Genomic DNA, 19,625 nt, shown 5'->3' with positions numbered 1-19,625 from the left:
TCCTTCAGGGCACTGTGATTATTTCATGAGATAATGGATGCAACACACTGACCACAGGCCCTGGCAAAGAGTTAGTATTCAACAGACATTATGATGTGGCTCAATATAGTTCATTCTATGTGATTTTTCCAAATTAAAGAAAAATATAGTATCCTAATGCATCTTTCCTGGTGTTAGCATAATAGTGTTGGTATCCAGTGTCTAAGTAATCAAGACCCTAGATATGTTCCATTAAAATTAGTGAGAAGGAAGTCAATTTTTCAAAAATCACATGGGCATTCCATCCATTTTTAATTTTCATGATGTTTGATCACCATAAAAGATTTCATCTATTTTCTACTAAATTTAATAACAGCAAATATATATGTTTTGTAATTCGACGGGTCTAAAGTCTTAGTAATGATTGGAAAATTGGTTTCATGAAATAATAATGACTTTAATTTTTATAATACTTCATAGGCTTTCAAAAGTATTTTATGCTTCTTACCACATTGGCCCTCAAAAGTCTGCAGTAAGCTCATATAAAAACTAGTGTTCTGCGTACATAATTATCCTATAGAAAACAAAGCCAGGTATTGAATCCAGGAGTTCTGGCTCCTGTTTTGAGACCCTGATCTCATTGCCACAATGGCTGTCCCTAGTAGCTGCACAGTATCAATATGCAGGTAAACAATGTGAACATAAGATTGACAGGTTCAGTTCTGAGGAGAGAAACAGATCCCGTGAAAGTTTCTAGATGGGAACTGAACTTCTCTCCTACATTGCAGTCTTCCCTGACAGCAGTTTTGTTACTAGAACACTTTGAGCTCAACACAGGTCTTAATAATTTCACAAGTCTTTGAATTTGAACAGAAATTCATATGGCATTGAATATTTCAAAGGATTTCCCCATGAAATAAAGTGCTATATAGTCAATCAGCTGGAAGAGACCTCACAGATAATCTAGCCCAGTGTTCTCTAAAATTAAATATTAATCAGCATTAAGGGAGAAAAAACTTCCTTGGTCAATTAAGTTGGAAAACATATTTCTTTCCTCAAATATCAGAATTTTGAACATGCTAATGTGAACTGTGAACTGACAGGAGAGGTGGGAGAGGGACAGTAGAGAATGTATCCAATTATTCCATAAATATATACTGAAGAGCCAATTAAATGCTGTGAATATGATGTGATCAAAAATTGTGATCCAAAAAAAATTGTGAAAGCTCCATTTCTGAGCTATTTTTTTGGAAGGGCTGAAAAGGAACAACAGCCAGGCTATAGAACCATCAGAAAGTGTTTATGGAGCCATACTTATATCATTCCATAATAATTTGTGTGTCATTATTTTCTTGTTTATTGTATGGTCTGAGAACGATTTCCAAATTAGATTATTGCGATTGCTCCCCACCCCCACCCTACCCCCAAAAGAGGCATGATTGTTGACCTCATGGAGCTTACAACTTACTGGAGAAGACTTATATTAAACAAATCATGAAGCAAACAAATATAAAATTACAACTATATTTGGTGCTTAAAAGAGAAGTAGAGTTCACGTAGAAAGATGTAGTATGTGGACCTAATGGTCATTGAGGGAGGAGGGAGGTCATGAAAGGCTTCATTGTAGAAGTGACATTTAGACTGAATCATAGTGTATTGCTAGAAGTTAGTTCCTGTTCCTTTACAAGGTATCTGAGAGCAGACCATGTGTCTGGAACATTGGAGCTAAAGGGAAATGACATAAAATAAGGCTGGAAGGAGAAAGAGGACCTAATTCATACAGAGCCTTGTAGATCACATTCAGTTACCCTATGTACAATCTCAGATCATTTAAGGGTTTTCAGCAAGAAAGCGACAGACTTGATTTGTTTTAAGACATCACTTCCTGCTGTGTGGAGAGGGTTTAGCAGTAAAAACAGAGAGACCAGCTAAGGGGATACTGAAGGTCTCCAGGTGAGATGTGATGATCGCTTGAACTGAGATGGTGGCAATTGCAGTCAAGCAAAGTGAACAGGTAGACAATATAGTCTGAAAGTGAATAAACAAAGCAGATTGCATATGGGGGAGGAAAAAAAGGAAGAGTCATGTTCAGGCTTAAGTAATAGCTATGTCTGAGATGAAGGAGAGGGTGAAAGGGCACGCTCAGGGAGGGAAAAACAAGTTTAGTTTTGAATATATCAGGGTTGAGATCTTACGATAAATTATAAAGAGGCACTAGAAGGTCTGTGTTGGACATATAAATTTGGGAGTTGGCTCACAGATGGAATTTGAAGCCCTGAGAGTTGACGAGATCACCAAAATCAAGAGTATAGAGCGAGCAGAGATGCTCTCTCAAGACTAAGGTCCCTAGTATTCAGGTAGAAAGAGAGGACCTGGCAAAAGAGAAGTGAGTTGTCAAACGAGTTTCTCAATGTTTATTTGACAACGGAACACTTTTTTTCTCAGAGGTTCTCATGGGACTCATGTGCCTAAACAACCTTTGGGGAACAGTAATCTAGATCAGTGGTTTTCAACTGGGGAGATTTTGTCTCCCATAGGGAAATTTGGCAATGTCTAGAGACATATTTGGTTGGTACAACATCATAGTGGGGAAATACTACTAGCATCTAGTGGATAAAGGTCAAGGATGCTGCTAAACATCCTACAATGCGCAGGACAGGCCCCACAACAAAAAATTATCCAGCCCCAGTGGCAACAGTTCTGAGGTTGAGAAACCTGATCTAGCTTAACACTTTCTATGTTCAGATGAAAAATTGAGATCAAAGAGTTTAAGTGACTTGATTCACACAGTACTAATCCCTGGCAAAGTCGGGTCTAGAACATAGGGCTTAAGATTAATCTGGGATTGCAACATATTTTCAAGCACCATGTCTGACCGGGCAAGAGAAACAATAGAAAAAATAAACAAATGGGATTACATCAAACTAAAAAGCTTCTGCACAGCAAAGGAAACCATCAACAAAATGAAAAGACAACCTAACAATTGGGAGAAGACGTTTGCAAACCATATATCTGATAAGGGGTTAATATCCAAATATATCAAGAACTCATACATCTCAACAACAAAAAAACTAACAACCCAATCAAAAAATGGGCAAAAGACCTGAACAGACATTTCTCCAAAGAAGATATACAGATGGCCAACAGGCACATGAAAAGATGTTCAAAATCATTAACTATCAGGGAAATGCAAATGAAAACTACAGTGAGATATCACCTCATGCCCATCAGAATGGCTATAATTAACAAGACAGGAAACAACATGTGTTGGAGAGGATGTGGAGAGAAGGGAACTCTCATACACTGCTGGTGGGACTGCAAACTGGTGCAGCCACTACGGAAAACAGTATGGAGATTCCTCAAAAAATCAAGGATAGAACTACCATATGATCCAGCTATTCCACTGTTGGGTATTTATCCAAAGAACTTGAAAACACCAATGCATAAAGATACATGCACCCCTGTGTTCATTGCAGCGTTATTCACAATAGCCAAGACTTGGAAGCAACCTAAGTGCCCATCAAGGGACGAATGGATAAAGAAGCTGTGGTATATATACACAATGGAATACTACTCAGCCATAAGAAACGACGAAATCCAGCCATTTGTGACAACATGGATGGACATTGAGGGTATTATGCAAAGTGAAATAAGTCAGAGGGAGAAGGTCAAATACCATATGATTTCCTTCATTAAGTAGTAGATAACAACAACAATAAACAAACACATAGAGACAGAGACTGGATTGGTGGTTACCAGAGGGGAAGGGGGGAGGAAGGAGGGCGAAAGGGATAATTCGGCACATGTGTGTGGTGATGGGTTGTAATTAGTATTTTGGTGGTGAACATGATGTAATCTATGCAGAAATAGAAGTATAGTGATGTACACCTGAAATTTACACAATGTTATAAACCAATGTTACTGCAATAAACAAAAAATTAAAAAAAAAAAAGATTAATCTGGGATTCTTAAAATCATTTGGGATAGATCAAGGTTGGATGGTAGGTGCACTGAGCCGTTTGTAGGCTGGAACTTGGGACTCTGGACCATTCCAATTATCTTTCCATCAGGGAAACAACTGTAAAATTTTATTTCTGGACCTTTCCTTTGGCATTAGGATTTCCATTGAGTGTCTTATAATAGCTTACCAACTTCAGAATGATCATCTCATGCAGTATGCAAAGATCTTTTATGTACACTTTATTTAGATTAGTCAGAATGTTATTGAGTTCTGAAAACAATAAAACAAAGTTTTCAAAACTAGAGGGAAAATCATGGTCTTTTCTCCTAAATACATAGTGCAAGTCGTGTTTTATAGAACATCTAATATGATTCTGAATGTTCAAAGAATTAATTAATAATATTGAATTTTTTTATACTGCTTCATCAAAGTATCAACACATGTCAAGCTTAATTTAGTTTTCAAAAGTTAGGATCAATAAAACAACATCTTTGTAGGGTTTGTAGATCTATTAACCAAAATTACTAATTTTGCAAATTATATACCAAATATATATACTATATACCAAATTATAGGACAGCAAATTGCATAGCAACAAAAAAAAAATTGATGATTTAACTTGCCCAGTGAGAAAAAGCAGGATTGAATTGAAGCAATTTTTACTGTTGTTGTCATCCATACAAATATAAACTACAAAATCACATTTTTCAGAAGTTGAAGATTTTCTTGCTTTAAGAATGTGGACCATAATCCAAAATCAAATGCACCATAAAAGTAAAATACTACTACATCATCACATATTAGCTTTGATTCTACCTGCCACCAGAAAATAATTTAGGAAGCCTCTTCAGTTTCCTCAATTTAATTAAGGGCTTCCAACCACAAGGGTAAACATGAACTATAGCTTTGTTTTTCTTTATTTGAATTCTAAGGCTGCATTTTTAAAGAGTGACATGCTATAAGAGAAAGTAAATGATTAAGAGGTCTAAATTTATTTGCAACCGGCTTGCATATCCCGACAACAAGCCATTATTTTATTACAATGCTTTGAAGGCTGAATCCAGCAAGTGTAGGGAGAGATAGGATACCTCTATAATTCTGTCACTCTAAGAGGAGATGTATGAAATTTTCATTGTATATGAGGTTCAAAAACTCAGATTTTAAAATGTTTTTGTTGATGCAACCTACTTTGTAGAGGTGGGATGGGGTTGGAGTTTTATCATGCAGGGTTTCATTTTTATATCTAATTGGAAAATATACCCCCTTCTTAAGGCATAAGACTTTAGCAGAATTTTAATTAGGAAGCTAGAGTTTTCAGATGCCTTTGCTGATTTGCTTTTAATAGCCCAAGCTAAAGTCAAATTACATATTTACCATCATTTATCTGCTAACAAAATAAAATAGGAAACAGATTCATTTTGCTCTCCACCATCCCTGTCTCACTGACGTTATCAGTTCACCTTTATACACATAACCGCTGCTCGGTAGTGGGTGGGAACATCGAGGGGATAACTGTTATTTCTCAGTTTTCCACACCAATCCACTCTTTAATTTCCTAGCACTCTGTCTCTTCAAAAAGTACTCTCCTATGCCAGTACAAATAGTCATGCCCTTAGCTGGGGATGAATTCCAATTTGAAACTCTCTACAAAACTAGCATCTGAAAATCAGCTCTGCAGGGTGATTAACCTAGAACCTCTCCATTTCAGGGTGTAAAGCACTACAATTATGTTTCCCCACACAATTTCAACTTCCAACACAATCCTCCCTTACATCGCTGGGATTTTTCTCACTCTCTTTCATCTTCCTGGAGTGTATTTCTCTCTCTGCCTTGTCCACTTGGGTAATTCTGCCTCTTCGTTTATTGCTCCTTCAGTGGTCTCTTTTTCAATCTGTGCCCATAGCTCTTAGCAAGTGGCCTGCATGCAGTGAGGGCTTAGTAGCATTTCTTAACTGACTGCTCGAATGCATGAAGTGTGTTGGCATATTGTTGAGACTTAAGATAAAATTTGAAGCAAGAGAAGGAGTAAGTAAAACTTGTAAAGTTTGGGGAAAGGAACTATCATTATTTAAACCCGTTTTATGGAGCAAACCCTTGGTCTGTTTTCAGTCCCATTACATCCCTCCTCTCATCTTCCTGCTGTGAGCTCTCCAAAGTGTCTCTTGTGTATCTCAGAGCCCAGAAACTATCAGAGTCAAGCACTGGCTATAACAAGTGTCTAAAACTCAGATATCTACAAGAGATAATCATGTTACTTAACGAGGGAAGAAGGTCTGTGTATGAGGCAATAGGATGTGGTGAGGATTGTAGCAACCTGGAGAGAGCATCTTGGATATAACCTCAGAGAGCCTTGACTAGAATATATTTAGGAAGCTTAGATGTAAGAAATTTTACCTGTCTGGTTATATAAAATGCATTGATTGCAGAGAAGGGTAAGCCTGGCAACTAGAAAAGAAGAGTCAATGGGTAAAAACATGTTCCTGAATCCACTACTGGCCAGAGGAGAGGGAACACTGAGCCTTTAACTGGAGCATCTGCTCTATTCCACAGATGCACATATCCTCTTTGAAGAAATGGATGCGTTAGATTATCATAGCCTACAATCGGAAATAATCACTTAACTCACCTCCTTATTCTAATTTCTCACCCAGCAAGCAACTTTTAGATTGTGATTTTGGCTTCCCGTATAGATTTTTAACAGAAGACCACCCTAATGTATATTTATTCAATAATCAAACTTCTCAAGAAAATCTGCTAAAATAACTAAATACATTGTGTTATTTTCATAAAATAGAATACTGCATAGCAGCAAAAATAAATGAAGGAGAGCTATTTGTAAACACATGGACACAAAGTTAAAGATGAATGAAAGTTGCAGTAGTATATTTATAGTATGATGCCATTTCTACAAAGTTATAAACATGTGTAATATTATAACATTTAGGGATACACATATAGTAAATACCATATCTGAGAGAGTGGTTACATTAGTGAGGAATGGAGGGAATGGTGTAGAAGCATGTGATAAGGGAGAGACATAAAAGATATTTCAATTGTATGTTGAATATTTTGTATCTTAACCTTGGTGATGGGTACACACGTGTTCACGTTTGTATTTTGAATATATGAAATATGTTATTAGTAAACCAGACCAAACCAAACAACAGCAACCACAATTTTTTAAAAACCTATGAAAGGAACTTATCATATATACATCAGTCCCTTGGGAGTTTGGCTAATACTCCATTCTCCCAAAGTTTCTGTTTAAGCAAAACTGAGGACAAGATCCTAGAAGACAGCTCTAACACCAACCTGCTTCTTTCATGCAGTTCTAGATATTATCTCCATCTGGTCACGCCAAAGCCAACAGATGTATGTGAACACTCCATTAGGATGAGCAGAAACAAATGTTTAATCTTGACAATGTGAAGGAAAATTAGTAATAATTTGCCAGAGGATTTTGAAGAGTAATGGTACTCTCCAGGCAAAAAGTCCCAGTAACTTCAATTTATGAAACTGAGTTGGCTTTAGTTCAATCTACCTTAGATATCATCTCTCCCTAATAAAATTAAATTTTTTGAAAAATTTTAAATGCATATAACACTCTAAAATCTAGATACTTTACAGCCCTGTATCATTTATAAAATTCTCTACGCTTGGGCTTCTAACTGAGTCTGTTTTGTGCACTTGTCAACTCTCATCAGCATCGTCTCCTGGTGGAATATGCTACCAGTTTGTTAATAACTTTGCGTTTCTATTATCCCCACTAAAACCCTAAGTCCAGAGTTCTTGGCACTTACAGTCAGTAGAAAATTTGCCTCAGACACTCTAGAATTAATCATTTAATTAATGTAACTAATACAGTAGAACATAATTTATATACTTACCATTGAGAGTGCTTCTATCAATCAAATTAGTATCAACTGGCCAATAACCACCATCTCCATGACGACCTGTTTATTAGGAAAGCATGTCAGAATGTTAGCGGATATGCGACATGAAAGCACAAACAAAGCAAAACAAACAGGCAAAAATAATACTTTAAAATACGCAGGTGAACAAGATTTTGGCCACTCCAAAGAAAGCCTAAAAATATTAATCCCCTTATATCTTGTGAGAAACATTATTTTCCAAGTGTGTGAGAAAAATCTGTCGTGAAAATCGACTCTTTTATTTTTATTTATTTATTTATTTTTTGCTGAGGAAGATTTGGCCTGAGCTAACATCTGTGCCAATCTTCCTCTATTTTGTGGGACACCACCACAACAGGGCCGCCGATGAGTGGTTAGGTCTGCACCCACGAACCTAACCCGGGCTGCCAAAGCAGAGCGCCCCGAACTTAACTGCTAGGCCATGGGGTTGGCCCCTGAAAATCAGCTCTTTTAAACAAGCTAAACTCAACTTCTGAAAAGCTGTCCCCTCTCTTCTTTTTCTTCCAGTATCTTTGGTTAAAGTGTCACCAAAAGTTTCAGCAGTGGTATTAGTCTAAATGTTCTCCTAAACATCTCAGAAGAGAAAGGGTGCTGGTCATGACTCTTAGGGAGGCAGAGCACTTCATTTAGGCTGCAAGATGTCCTGCCTACACTGTTGCCCATTGGATAGGACTCTGTGGCAAACTATCATTATTACTCTACAAGGGGACAGCACATCTTGTCTTATAACTGGGCTTTAAGTAGTCTTTGTGTTATGTTCCAAATAGGTGCCTGGAAATGAGCTATTAGGCATGGAGTAAAGAGAAGGGGTTATGTCACAACACACATGGTCTGAATACTTCTTATAAATACATCAGGAAAGGAAGAAAGCTTCCTGAGTATCACATTAGTTGAAACACTACCTTCCAACAAGTGTTCAACAGTTGTAAATGTAGTGTGTAAGAGAACTGAACCAGAAATTAACCAGAAATAATTAGACTATCATCCAAATTTGATTAATAGTGTTTCACCACAGGTAATCCCTTTTTCTATTGGTACATTTGTAGAACTGTAATTATTTGATTAGATTTTGCATTCTAGAATATTTATTAGCTAAATCATTCAGAGAAAAATGTTTGGGAGTTGAATCTATATGCAAACACATACAAGAAATACAGCTAATTCTCCATTTTATTCACTTCAGAGGGTTATTTCTGAAAGCAGTTATAATCAGTGGATGATGTAGAGGAAGCCAGCTGGGGCAGTCAGCTACAATAACACAGGTTGTTTTCTCAAGTGTATAGATTTTAGTTTTCTTCTTCCTTAAGACTTTCAAGTCCTGCTCTTGTGACATTCTTTTGCATGCCAAGCTCTTTTCTTACTAAGCTCTTCTTACTAAGCTTTCTCAAGATTGCATCATTTCATTTGCAAAATAGTTCTGAAGGAACAACTTAAAGCTTAACAAACTATACATTCACAATTTTTAAAATTCTTTTGATATTAAGTCAGCCAAAGTTAGAATGTCCAGCTTCCAACAAGCAATGCATAAATTAATCCAATCACATCATATTCTGTTTTCAGCATTAATTACTACATTTAAATCTGCTGGCCAATGACTGTGGGTATATAAGGAAGTGGGAATTTGGTTGGAGGCTCCTGTGTGTGTGTGGAGAGAGTGTGGGTGAATGGTGAGAAGAGCCACTGAAATAAGCAGCAACTGTGAAAATTTCAGTGGGTTGACTCAGCCTTTTTCCAAAATCTAACTCTTTTCTCCAAATTCCTTGCTTGTATTACTCTGACACAGTTGGGGTTTCAATGAGCAGAAGATCAACTTTGCCCACGGGACATTGTAAGATCAATGTTGAAAGAAATGAAGTGAGACAGAAGTTCTGTATGAATATTAAGATGAGTTTTCTCACATCTGAAAGCAACTAGATTGTAAAGCAGTCAACCAAAAGAGATGCCAACAGCCTCATCACTTAGGCCAGTAAAGCAATAAATGATTCCTATTGGGAGTAATCCTGTATTGGCTAGAAATTAGGTAAATAGCCTGTGGAGGATTTTCCTTTTCCTCTAGCATCCTCACAAATGTCTTTTTAATGAAGTTTCTCATTCTCCCAGCTACTTTGTGAGAAGATGCAAAAACAAGCCCACAAGCACATGCATGTATTGCTTAGACATAAAGCTGTGTGAGTATTGCACCCCTTAGATTTAGCGAGGCTATTAATTACATTGTGAATTTCAACAGGAAGAAGAAAATCCGAAGTCACACGGTTAGAGCTCTAGGTAAGATACAGGAACTCTGGAAATACTTTCTAAATAAGAGAGGGAAGCTTAAAACCTGAGCATTCTACCCACTCTATTTAGTGTATTTACATTGGTTAACTTTTTCTTGGTTATAATTAGATTGATACCACAGAAGAAAATTAAGTAACTCTTAACAAAGCCAACAGAAAGTACTTGAAAGAAACTTGATATTATCAACAAGCAAGATTGGATTGATGGTAATTTAGAGTTTTTGCACCATTTCAATAATGATACACAAAACTCATTTCCTAGATATTGATGAGTCTGGGATCTCTTCATCTAAAGATGTGGGAATCAAATTTTAATTTTGTGTGCTGTTATGTTTTTACTCTCTAAAATATGTCTTTTAAATTCCAGGAATGCTTTCTTTCTTTCTTCCTTTCTTTCTTTTGTTTGTGAGGAAGATCGGCCCTGAGCTAACATCTGCCAATCCTCTTTTTTGCTGAGGAAGACTGGCCCTGGGCTGACATCCATGCCCATCTTCCTCCACTTTACATGGGACGCCGCCACAGCATGGCTTGCCAAGAGGTGCGTTGGTGCGTGCCCGGGATCCGAACCTGCAAACCCCGGGCCGCCACAGCAGAGTGTGCGCACTTAACTACTCGCGCCACCCAGCCGGCCCCAGGAATGCTTTCTTTATGGGTAAATAAAAAGTTAAAATAAAAAACATTCTCTCACTGCTTTAAAGAAAGAACCACAAAGTTGTCAAATGAGGAAATGCTAGAGACTAAGAGGAGACTCAGTGTTATTGCTTGGCGTGTCAGAGCATTTTGAAGGGATATTTGCTGTGGATCAAATATTGGATGTGTTTAGTCAACTTAATTTCATAAGCACTGATTTAGGGAAATATAGGACTAATTAGACTCTGGCAGATGGAAAGTCAGTTAATGCAAAGATATAAACTACTGTCTGATCACAAAGGTCTTAATTTATTAATGGAGCATAAAACTGGTAATAATTCATTCAAAATTTATGAATGTTGAATGCAAGGCACAGTCTTAGATCCTCAGGGAAGTGGTGTTATAAAAACATGTATTAGATATGGATCCTGCCATGACAGATAAAGTTGGTTCATTGTATCCAGATCCTACAGAGGCCTATTCACGGTTAATATTAGTTAACAGCAGATGGTTTTTAATTTATTCTGACTTTAAACATTTAAGAATAAATTCATCTATTACAATAAAATCATTACTAGGTTTAATTAAAAATGTTTTTCATTTATCTAGTATTATTAAAAGAACCACATGCAAATAAAAAATAATGTATTATTTTCAGTTTTATATTTTGTGTTCTAAAATTATATTTAGCTCAAACCCCTGAATTTCTTTTTTGCATACTGCACTAAATATCTAACAGTTTTTCAAAATTAAAAATTCCAAGTAAGTAAATGAATACATGAAATTTAAATATAACGTTTGTAGAAATAATGTAATAAATATCAACATATACAAGGTTTCTTTAATTCAAATAAAGCTCACCATGGTTCAAAAATTAGAAATTGATAGTTTCTTATTTATAGAATTAGTAATATCAGGATTTTACATGATTACAGTAATCAAAGTGTACTATACAAATAAAATATTATATTCTACAGAATATAAAGAAGAATTCTTGTGTTACTCTGTAACTGTATCTTTTTAATAATAGAAATGAGGGTGAGGAAAAGAATTAAGATGTTAAGAGTAATGAATTTATGTATCACTTAACCAACTCAGTATTTTATGCAGGTAAGTCCATCAAAAAATCACTTCTTCCAAAAAGTTTTGATAATTAAAGCAAATGTTTTCTATTTTTCCTTAGGTTTTGAAACCAGAAAATGGTGGTTTCTAAAAGAAATGAGCCCCTGGTTAACTTAAAAAAGAGGAAGTATGTGGCTGTTTTAGAGTAATTCAAAATAGTTCACATATTTTAACATTTATTTTATTTAGGTCCCTATTAGGTAGATCCAACCCAGAAATTTCATGCTCCTCCCCTTGATTTGCATTTTTAAAATATTGTAAATTATAATGTCATTTAAAGAATTTCCTTCTATATTCTATTTAAAAGATAGATCTCATAAGGAGACTTCTTTTCATTCTTTTTTGGCAAGAAACCTCTGCTCCCTTGGACAAAAGTTAAAGTCTCCATGATTTCCCTGCCGCCTGCTCTCTGGATTGAGGGAAAAATGGTTAAATGTAATATGACTTCCTTTAGGAAACGTGCTCTTTGTTATAGTCCTTGGTGCTCACCAAAGTGACATGCATACTGTGTTCTCAATGTTTGATGAGCAACTAATGTGAATTAGAAATTTTTCAACACCTACCAAAGGTTAATTCAATTGGGAGTTCAGTTCTAGAGTCTGTTTTTTCTGAGAGAATGTTTATAAGTTCAGGGAGGAGTGAACAGAAAATTTATTTGCAAAGGGCATGGAGAAAACTGGATGTGGTAGTTCTAATCTACTCTTTAATCCATCTTCCCTGAATGGAGAGAACAGAGGGTTCTCCAGAATAGCACCCACACAACCAAGCCCAAGAGAAAAACACATGGCCCATAATCTAAATCAAATGAACAGACTGGTCATCTAACAAACATTCAATATACATCCTCCCAAGAATGCACAGCACTGAGGTATCTTCTTAGAATTGGTTCTCTGAAAATAATTCTGGTGATGATGATGGAAATTGCATTGATTTTGTGTCTTGTATATCAGTGGATAAAAGATATCTACTAATGCCATCTGAATATAGTTTTACCATCCAGTACACAGATCACCTTGAGATATATTTAAAGCAAATAACTTTTCAGAACCTGAAAAATGTGTGTAAGAGATCAATTTACCATCAGTTGGTAATACTGTTGACTTTGCACAAAGACATCAGGACATCTAAAAACCAGGAAGCAAAATCATAACCCACGTCTAGGATATTTCAAACATATATTAATAAAAAAGAACTAATGAGCTCTCCTCACCCTTTCCTAAGGTTCAACACATTGTTTTCAAGTAAACGTGAAAGAAAGTTCATTGATTGAAAGCAGTAGATTGTTACTACTTCATATGTAAGAATGGCTAACATGCCTGCCATATATTGAGGCTTGGTGCTCAACAGATCCTTCTTGCCTTCCTTTCTTCAAAACATCTCTTTATATTTGCCACCCGTGACAAATCTAAGAGCAGTAATTTGTGGGAATGGGAACGTATTTGGTGACCTATTTTGAGTCAGACACAGTACAAGATAACCAAATATGCCATTGTCCATCTTTTCCTTGATCATGAGAGGCAGTTTTTTTGGAGTTCCAATTTTGGCCTTTATACCATAAAATATGAACAGAGTAGACTATGACGAGAAGTAAATTCACTTTTGAAGAATCTTTAGTAAATCAATATAAATATAATATTATAATGTCATACACAAATGTCATGAATCGAGTGATCATATAGTTATTATGAAAATCGGGATACTTTAAGAGCAAAAGAGGGTGTTATTATCAATTTTGCCTAGAGCCAGGTATTAATCAGGACACTCATGGACAAAATAGAAATTATAGTCATCATAGACAGGAAAAATTTAAACCCTTAATTCCTGGCTCTTGGTTGACATCTCAGTTTGATTTTGGGTCCTGCCTTCCTGAAGCATAGGTGTAGTCTTTTGAAGAATTTAGCAACTGACAGGTAAAGAAAAGTTACCTGAGAAATGACCTAAAGCAGGAAAAAAATTTATAAACATTGCATTCTTCTTTTTTTTTGCGAATATCAGAGTAAAAGCAGCACTATGCCAGACCAATTGTTATGTGGATTCCTGACCATGATGATAGATGTCAACCAACAAGAAGAAAAAAAATCCATACATATACATATATATATATTTCAGAAGCATATTGGTTACTCCTATGAATTCTACCACTGCTCATTCTCAACAACTTTCAAGGGAGAATGGACAACAACTCAAAACATGAATATCAGAAGACCAAAGGACTTGGACAGATCAACAAGAACTTTTGATCACAGGAAAGAAGTTAGCTTTCTTAAAGATTTCAGGTAAGGAGAGCCTTCACATTTTTATCTATATGACTCTAACTATAATTAATCTGTGTTCCTTTATCTGGTTGCTGATGAAAACTTGTCACCTGCTCCTGATCACATTGTCATAAACTTCCACATATCAAAAGCCCAATAAGTTTATTAGTTATTGCAATTATTATTCACGTTAAGTTTAGAATGAAACTTCTGTTAACAATTGAATTGTTAACAGAATAAAAAGTAAAGATGACAATAATATTAATAATATGGTGGTCCCTGAATTCTCTCCTCTCACCAGAGTCTCCTTGTATGCATTTTTGCCTGTAGTATATCTCAAATAATGGCCAGTATATGGGTCTAAGAAATCGCCTTTAGATGCAGCCTTGCCTTTATTAAAATCCAAAAAGCATCCTGCTTCTTTAAATATGAGCACTTTCCTAGATGACTAGACCTTCCCAAGAGCTATGTCATTCACCAGACTATAACATGGAGGATGAGGCAGAATCTCTTGTGGATTATAAAGGAGCAACTGTTCTCAAAGGCCACTGAATGATCTATGAAAGCCTCCCCGTCTGGATGGTCCACAAGCTTACCCCAAAGGCAGTGTGAGATATGTTTGTGTCTGAGTGAAGCTGCCAAGCTGCACAGGGAGAAGTAACAGAAGAGCATGAGGCTCTTTCTTCTCCAAGTGACCGGATGTCAGGAAGTTGCAACTACAGTATGAAAACACTAGAACATGAGCATCCTGCTGGCTGCACTGCTAGTGCATGTAAATAAATGACACTACTGGAGCACAGAATTTCTTCATTCACGTATCGGTCCATGCTCCATCCATCTCGCCAACAAATGTATTGAGTGGATTCACTGTTGTAAGCATTAGGGATATAAAATGACTATTACAAAAGCTTATAAATTAATAAGGACGAAAAACGTTAAATGAATAATAATAACCACATTATAATATCAAAAGTTAAAAAAATTTATAAGTAGGTGACACAATGGAAAAACAGGATGATTGACTATTTCTGCCTAGAAAATGATTGAAGCCTTTTCAGGGGCGACATTTGAGTTGAGCATTAAAAGATGAGTGGCAATTTATCAGGTAGAAAAGAGAAAGAGTGAGGTGGGTAAGCTTAGAAAGACAGGCAGAGACGAAAGAATAAAACTCCCTATATGCTCTACCAAAGAGTCTAGAATTTATCTTGTAGGGGACAGAGTTCCACTGAAGGTATTTTAAGCAGATAGGTGACTTAATTAAATATGTATTTTAGAAAGATTATTCTGGCTGAGTGTGAAGAACATATTAATTACAAGAGACTGCTGGAATAAATAGGGTGAGAATAATATTAATTATGAATCCATGAGGCAGACATTATTAGCTCCATTTTATGGATGAGTAAACCGCGGCTCAGAAAGACTAACCTATATACTCATTTTAAGTGGCTGAATCTGCCTGACTCTGATGATGATGATTTTACCATTAGTGGGTGAATTAAAAAGGAAAAGAAGGAATGGGGAGAGAGTTGGACAGAAATTAGAGCACTCCTTAGAGTTGATCCTGGTGTGTGAGTGGGAGGGTTTAGGTGTGTGGATATGACTTGAGGTGGTAGCTCCATTCTCAATGGGACACAGAACAAAATAGACTTTGGAGGAGAAAGGAAATAGTTCAGTTTGTAATCATGCAGAGCACTGGCACAAGTGAAGGTGAGGCTTCAGAAACGGTATAGCAGAAGTGGACAAATAAAGCTAGGAAAACTCTTCGAAGATGATGGATAGTGAGGTCCTATTCCACATCATTCTTTCCTCCCCCCACCCTACACTCTCACTCGCCGTGCAAGAAATGATCAGCATCAGTAGTCAAGAGTGAATGGAGGTTGGAGGGCTCTGGATCCAGGGGAGCATGCTGGTCTTCAGCAGCCAGTGTAGAGAGTAGCTACTCAATGTTTTGAAAGTAGGAAAGCCTGCAAACTTCTGTGCTAGAGAACAGAGAAACAGGAAAACCCCCATCACCAATTTCTCTCTCTACTGTAGTGCACTAGTCTGCACAGTGGTACCCTAATGTCCCCTGAGTGCATCCTGCAATCCTCGCTCTTTGAGCAGCTTGTTGGCTTTTTGATTTTCCCATTCTAGGATTTCTCTAAATAAGGTTCAGGTAATCTTTCCCTCTATAATCATTTGTGTGAATTCAAGTTCTACTCATGTATTTAAAGTCCAGTCTTGGGTTCTAAGAAGTCTTTTCTACCACTACCCACAGTGATTTTCCATCTGAATCCCTATAATACACATATGAGATGGTACCACCTGATTTAGCATTTCATATTTTTCATGTTGGGCTGGGAGTGTTTATATACTCCTCCTAACTATATTACATGCTTCTTGAAAATGGACCCATGGAACTACTTTCTTATGCTTTGTCACAGCCAGCACAGCGCTAGGTAAATAGTTATCAGCAAATTTTCAAAAGTGAGCCCAATCCTTTTCATACCGCATATTTGAAATTTCAAAAACTCATCAACACCCATTAGTTTTGATTTTTCTCCTTTCTGTACTCAGAATTACAAGCAGCAAGTGAAATGCAAGTGTATAAATTTCCTGCTAACAAGAGATGACAGGGAGGGTAGAGGTCAAGACAACGGCACAGGAGGTCAGAATCATCTACAAATGTGAACACTATTATCTGAATCATAGAGAACTTGTTGGTTTTCTGTTTAGCTTTAATTTAATAGATGAATATTGAAGATACTTTTGCCCTATTGGAAAAACATTTTCATATCTTTTTCATCTCCCCCAAGATCAGCAATATATACAGTATCCACAGCCATGAGCACTATTACTTTGGGGTTCTCTGAACTATACTTTTGTTTAGATGGTAAAGTCTTTCTTTCCAGATTACTCTGTGACTGTTTCCCCAAAGATTTGTGTCATAATTCAATTCAACAAACACTTATTAGGCAAGTATAATATAATAGGTTTTTAATTAGAGACTGGGGGTACAGGAAGGCAGGAATGACAGTAGGAATGAAACCAGTCCTCTGCCATCAAAGAGTTCACAACCTGGCCAAGAGGTTGGAAATATAAATAGCAAATGATAAGAAATGGACATCATAGCAAGGAATAGCTTGGATGTTATGGACGTACAGGAGAATAAAAGACCAGAAAGGCAATAAAGGCTTCTGGGAAAAAAGAGTTCTGGAAGGAACTCTTAAAAAATGAGGACTTGGCTCAGTAGAGAAAGGGGGAAATCTTTTTGAAGGCTTGTTAACAAAAATATCTATCTTTCAGGTCTGAGAAAGTTAAAATTATATCATGAATCACATCAATTCTTATGAGTACCAAGTATGTTTTATCTTTCAAAGTTACTTACTAAAACATAAAAAAACTTCTGAGAGGTTGACTTAGGCAGTTACCTGACTGCTTACTGGGAACATGATAAGCACCTCAACACTTTATTAAAAGCACATTACTCATTTTACGCCTCTACTGTTGCACCGTAGTCATAAATTCTAGAATTGCAAAATTTTGGAACTGAGAAAAGCACAGATGAGAACAGCTTTTTCAAAGGGGTGTAGCAGGAAGTCGAATAATAAAGTGAATTGAAACTATACCCAATAATAGGGTAAAAAGAGGTTTTAATTTTCAATTAAACAGCTTCCATCAAAAGGTGCTAAAGGTTTCAATTTTTTCAAACAACAGCCTGGCTACTGTAAGCCACATCCTGCGGAATCTAGATTACATTAACTAAATTCCAAGCTTGACTAGACTGCCTTGAAAACCCGATTTCCCTGAAATTGGAAACGATTAACGTTCTGTTTATTCATAATATTAAACCCACTGAGGTGTAAAATGGTAGGTGTAGTGTTAAGTACTTTGCCTGAATACCCTATTGAGGAAAGACAAAGACCTTTAAACTAGGTGAACTTACAGTGAGGCCATTTAGGTTTCACTTTTTTGATAACAAAGTAGGAGCCAATTAACTCACCACATTTCCAGAAATGATACAGTGGTTAAGAGCAGAAGTCCTCAAATTGGTTAGCCTGGGTGTGTATCTCGGCCTAACCACTTACATACTGTGAGCATCAGGGCAAGTTTGAACCTCTGCGTCTCATTTCCTACATCTGTAAGGGTGTTACAAGAATTAAATATGATAGAACATACATAGTGCACAGAAGAATGACTGATGCACAGTGGGAATGCTAAAAATGTGAAGCACTACACCAGGTGAAGATGCTATGCCTGGTTTTTTAATTCTAATATCAATCTTAAACCTTGATAATCTTAAATCTTGAGAGAAACCAAAAGATAATTTGGGCTAAAGTCATCATTTTACAGGTGAGGATGCTGAGAGAAGTTCAGTCACATGCCCAAAGTCGCACAAGAAGTCACAGTGGCAGGATGGTACCAGCATTTCAGATATCTGCTTCCATTCCACTGCTCTTTGAGCACACACTGAGTGACTGTTGATGGGAAAGCCAGAGCATTATCAGCCATTACCACCAGTCAGAGGAGAGGAATCCTCCCTCCCCAGTGGGAGCGCAGTTCTCAACAGGGCTGCCTTCACCTGGATCTGTAAACTGGCCTATGAATTTATGCCTCTTTCCCAGGCGTCATATTTCAGATCATCCCTCTGCAGGCTATGGAGAATTAAAGACACTTGAGAGTGCTCAAAGCAAGCATTTTCTTCCTGATTCATCTCAGCAATGATACAGATCATTTCATGAAGATTCCTGCCCTCTTGAGGTACTGTGTCATGGCCGTAGCACCTACTCTAATGCCACAATGGGCGAGCATGGAAACACACATGAAATTGTAAACATTTGTGCTTATGCTAAGAATTACCAATTTTCACACAGACACTTCAAAGTGGAGAATAATATTTGGGGGTTAAACAGAATATATGGATGCAAAAACAGTACTTTAAGATGAAAAGTTTGATCTCATAACCACTTTTGAGAAGTGGTCATGTTGTATAGTTACAACTATCCTCCATTCTAACCTCCAAACAAGAAGCTTTCATAAATGCTTCTGTGAGACGCTCTAAAAAGTTTAAGCTAATGGTAGAAAAACAAAAAGCCAAATTTTTCATAAGTATAGCAGCAGTCTACAGCGGAAAGACTATGCACTCTGGGAGTCAGAGAGAAACATTTTTGGATTCCAGCTCTGCCCCACAGCTATATTTGTGTGACCGTGGGAAAAACATTGTCTTCTGCTTCCTCATCTGAAAAACTAGGAAGATAATCAGTGCAAGAGTGAAAGAACAGCTTTCCTTTTTGAATGTGGAAGCTATGAACTAAATTGTGTCCTCCTCAAAATGCATATGTTGAAGTCCTAATACCCACAGTGACTGTACCTGGAGATAGGGGCCCTTATGGAAGTAACTAAGGTTACATGAAATCAGCAGGGTAGGGTCCTGGTCCTATAGAATTAGTGCTCTTATAAGAAAAAACATGAGCGAGCTCGCTTTTTCTTA

General features: G+C 36.8%; 1 protein-coding gene across 1 annotated transcript in view; it reads right to left on the bottom strand.

Annotated features, from left to right (window-relative positions):
* DCC (DCC netrin 1 receptor) overlaps window positions 1–19,625 on the bottom strand; it is a 1,105,377-nt gene that overhangs the window by 75,847 nt on the left and 1,009,905 nt on the right. Inside the window, exon 22 of the mRNA XM_087439250.1 lies at window positions 7,828–7,893. Coding sequence (XP_087295376.1) covers window positions 7,828–7,893 — 66 coding nt within the window. The remainder of the gene's footprint in view (window positions 1–7,827; window positions 7,894–19,625) is intronic.

The sequence above is a fragment of the Ceratotherium simum genome, chromosome 14 (genome assembly GCF_057802395.1).
Source record: "Ceratotherium simum simum isolate JZ-2026a chromosome 14, ASM5780239v1, whole genome shotgun sequence".
Classification (NCBI taxonomy): domain Eukaryota; kingdom Metazoa; phylum Chordata; class Mammalia; order Perissodactyla; family Rhinocerotidae; genus Ceratotherium; species Ceratotherium simum.
This window is presented reverse-complemented; position numbering and strand designations above follow the sequence as displayed.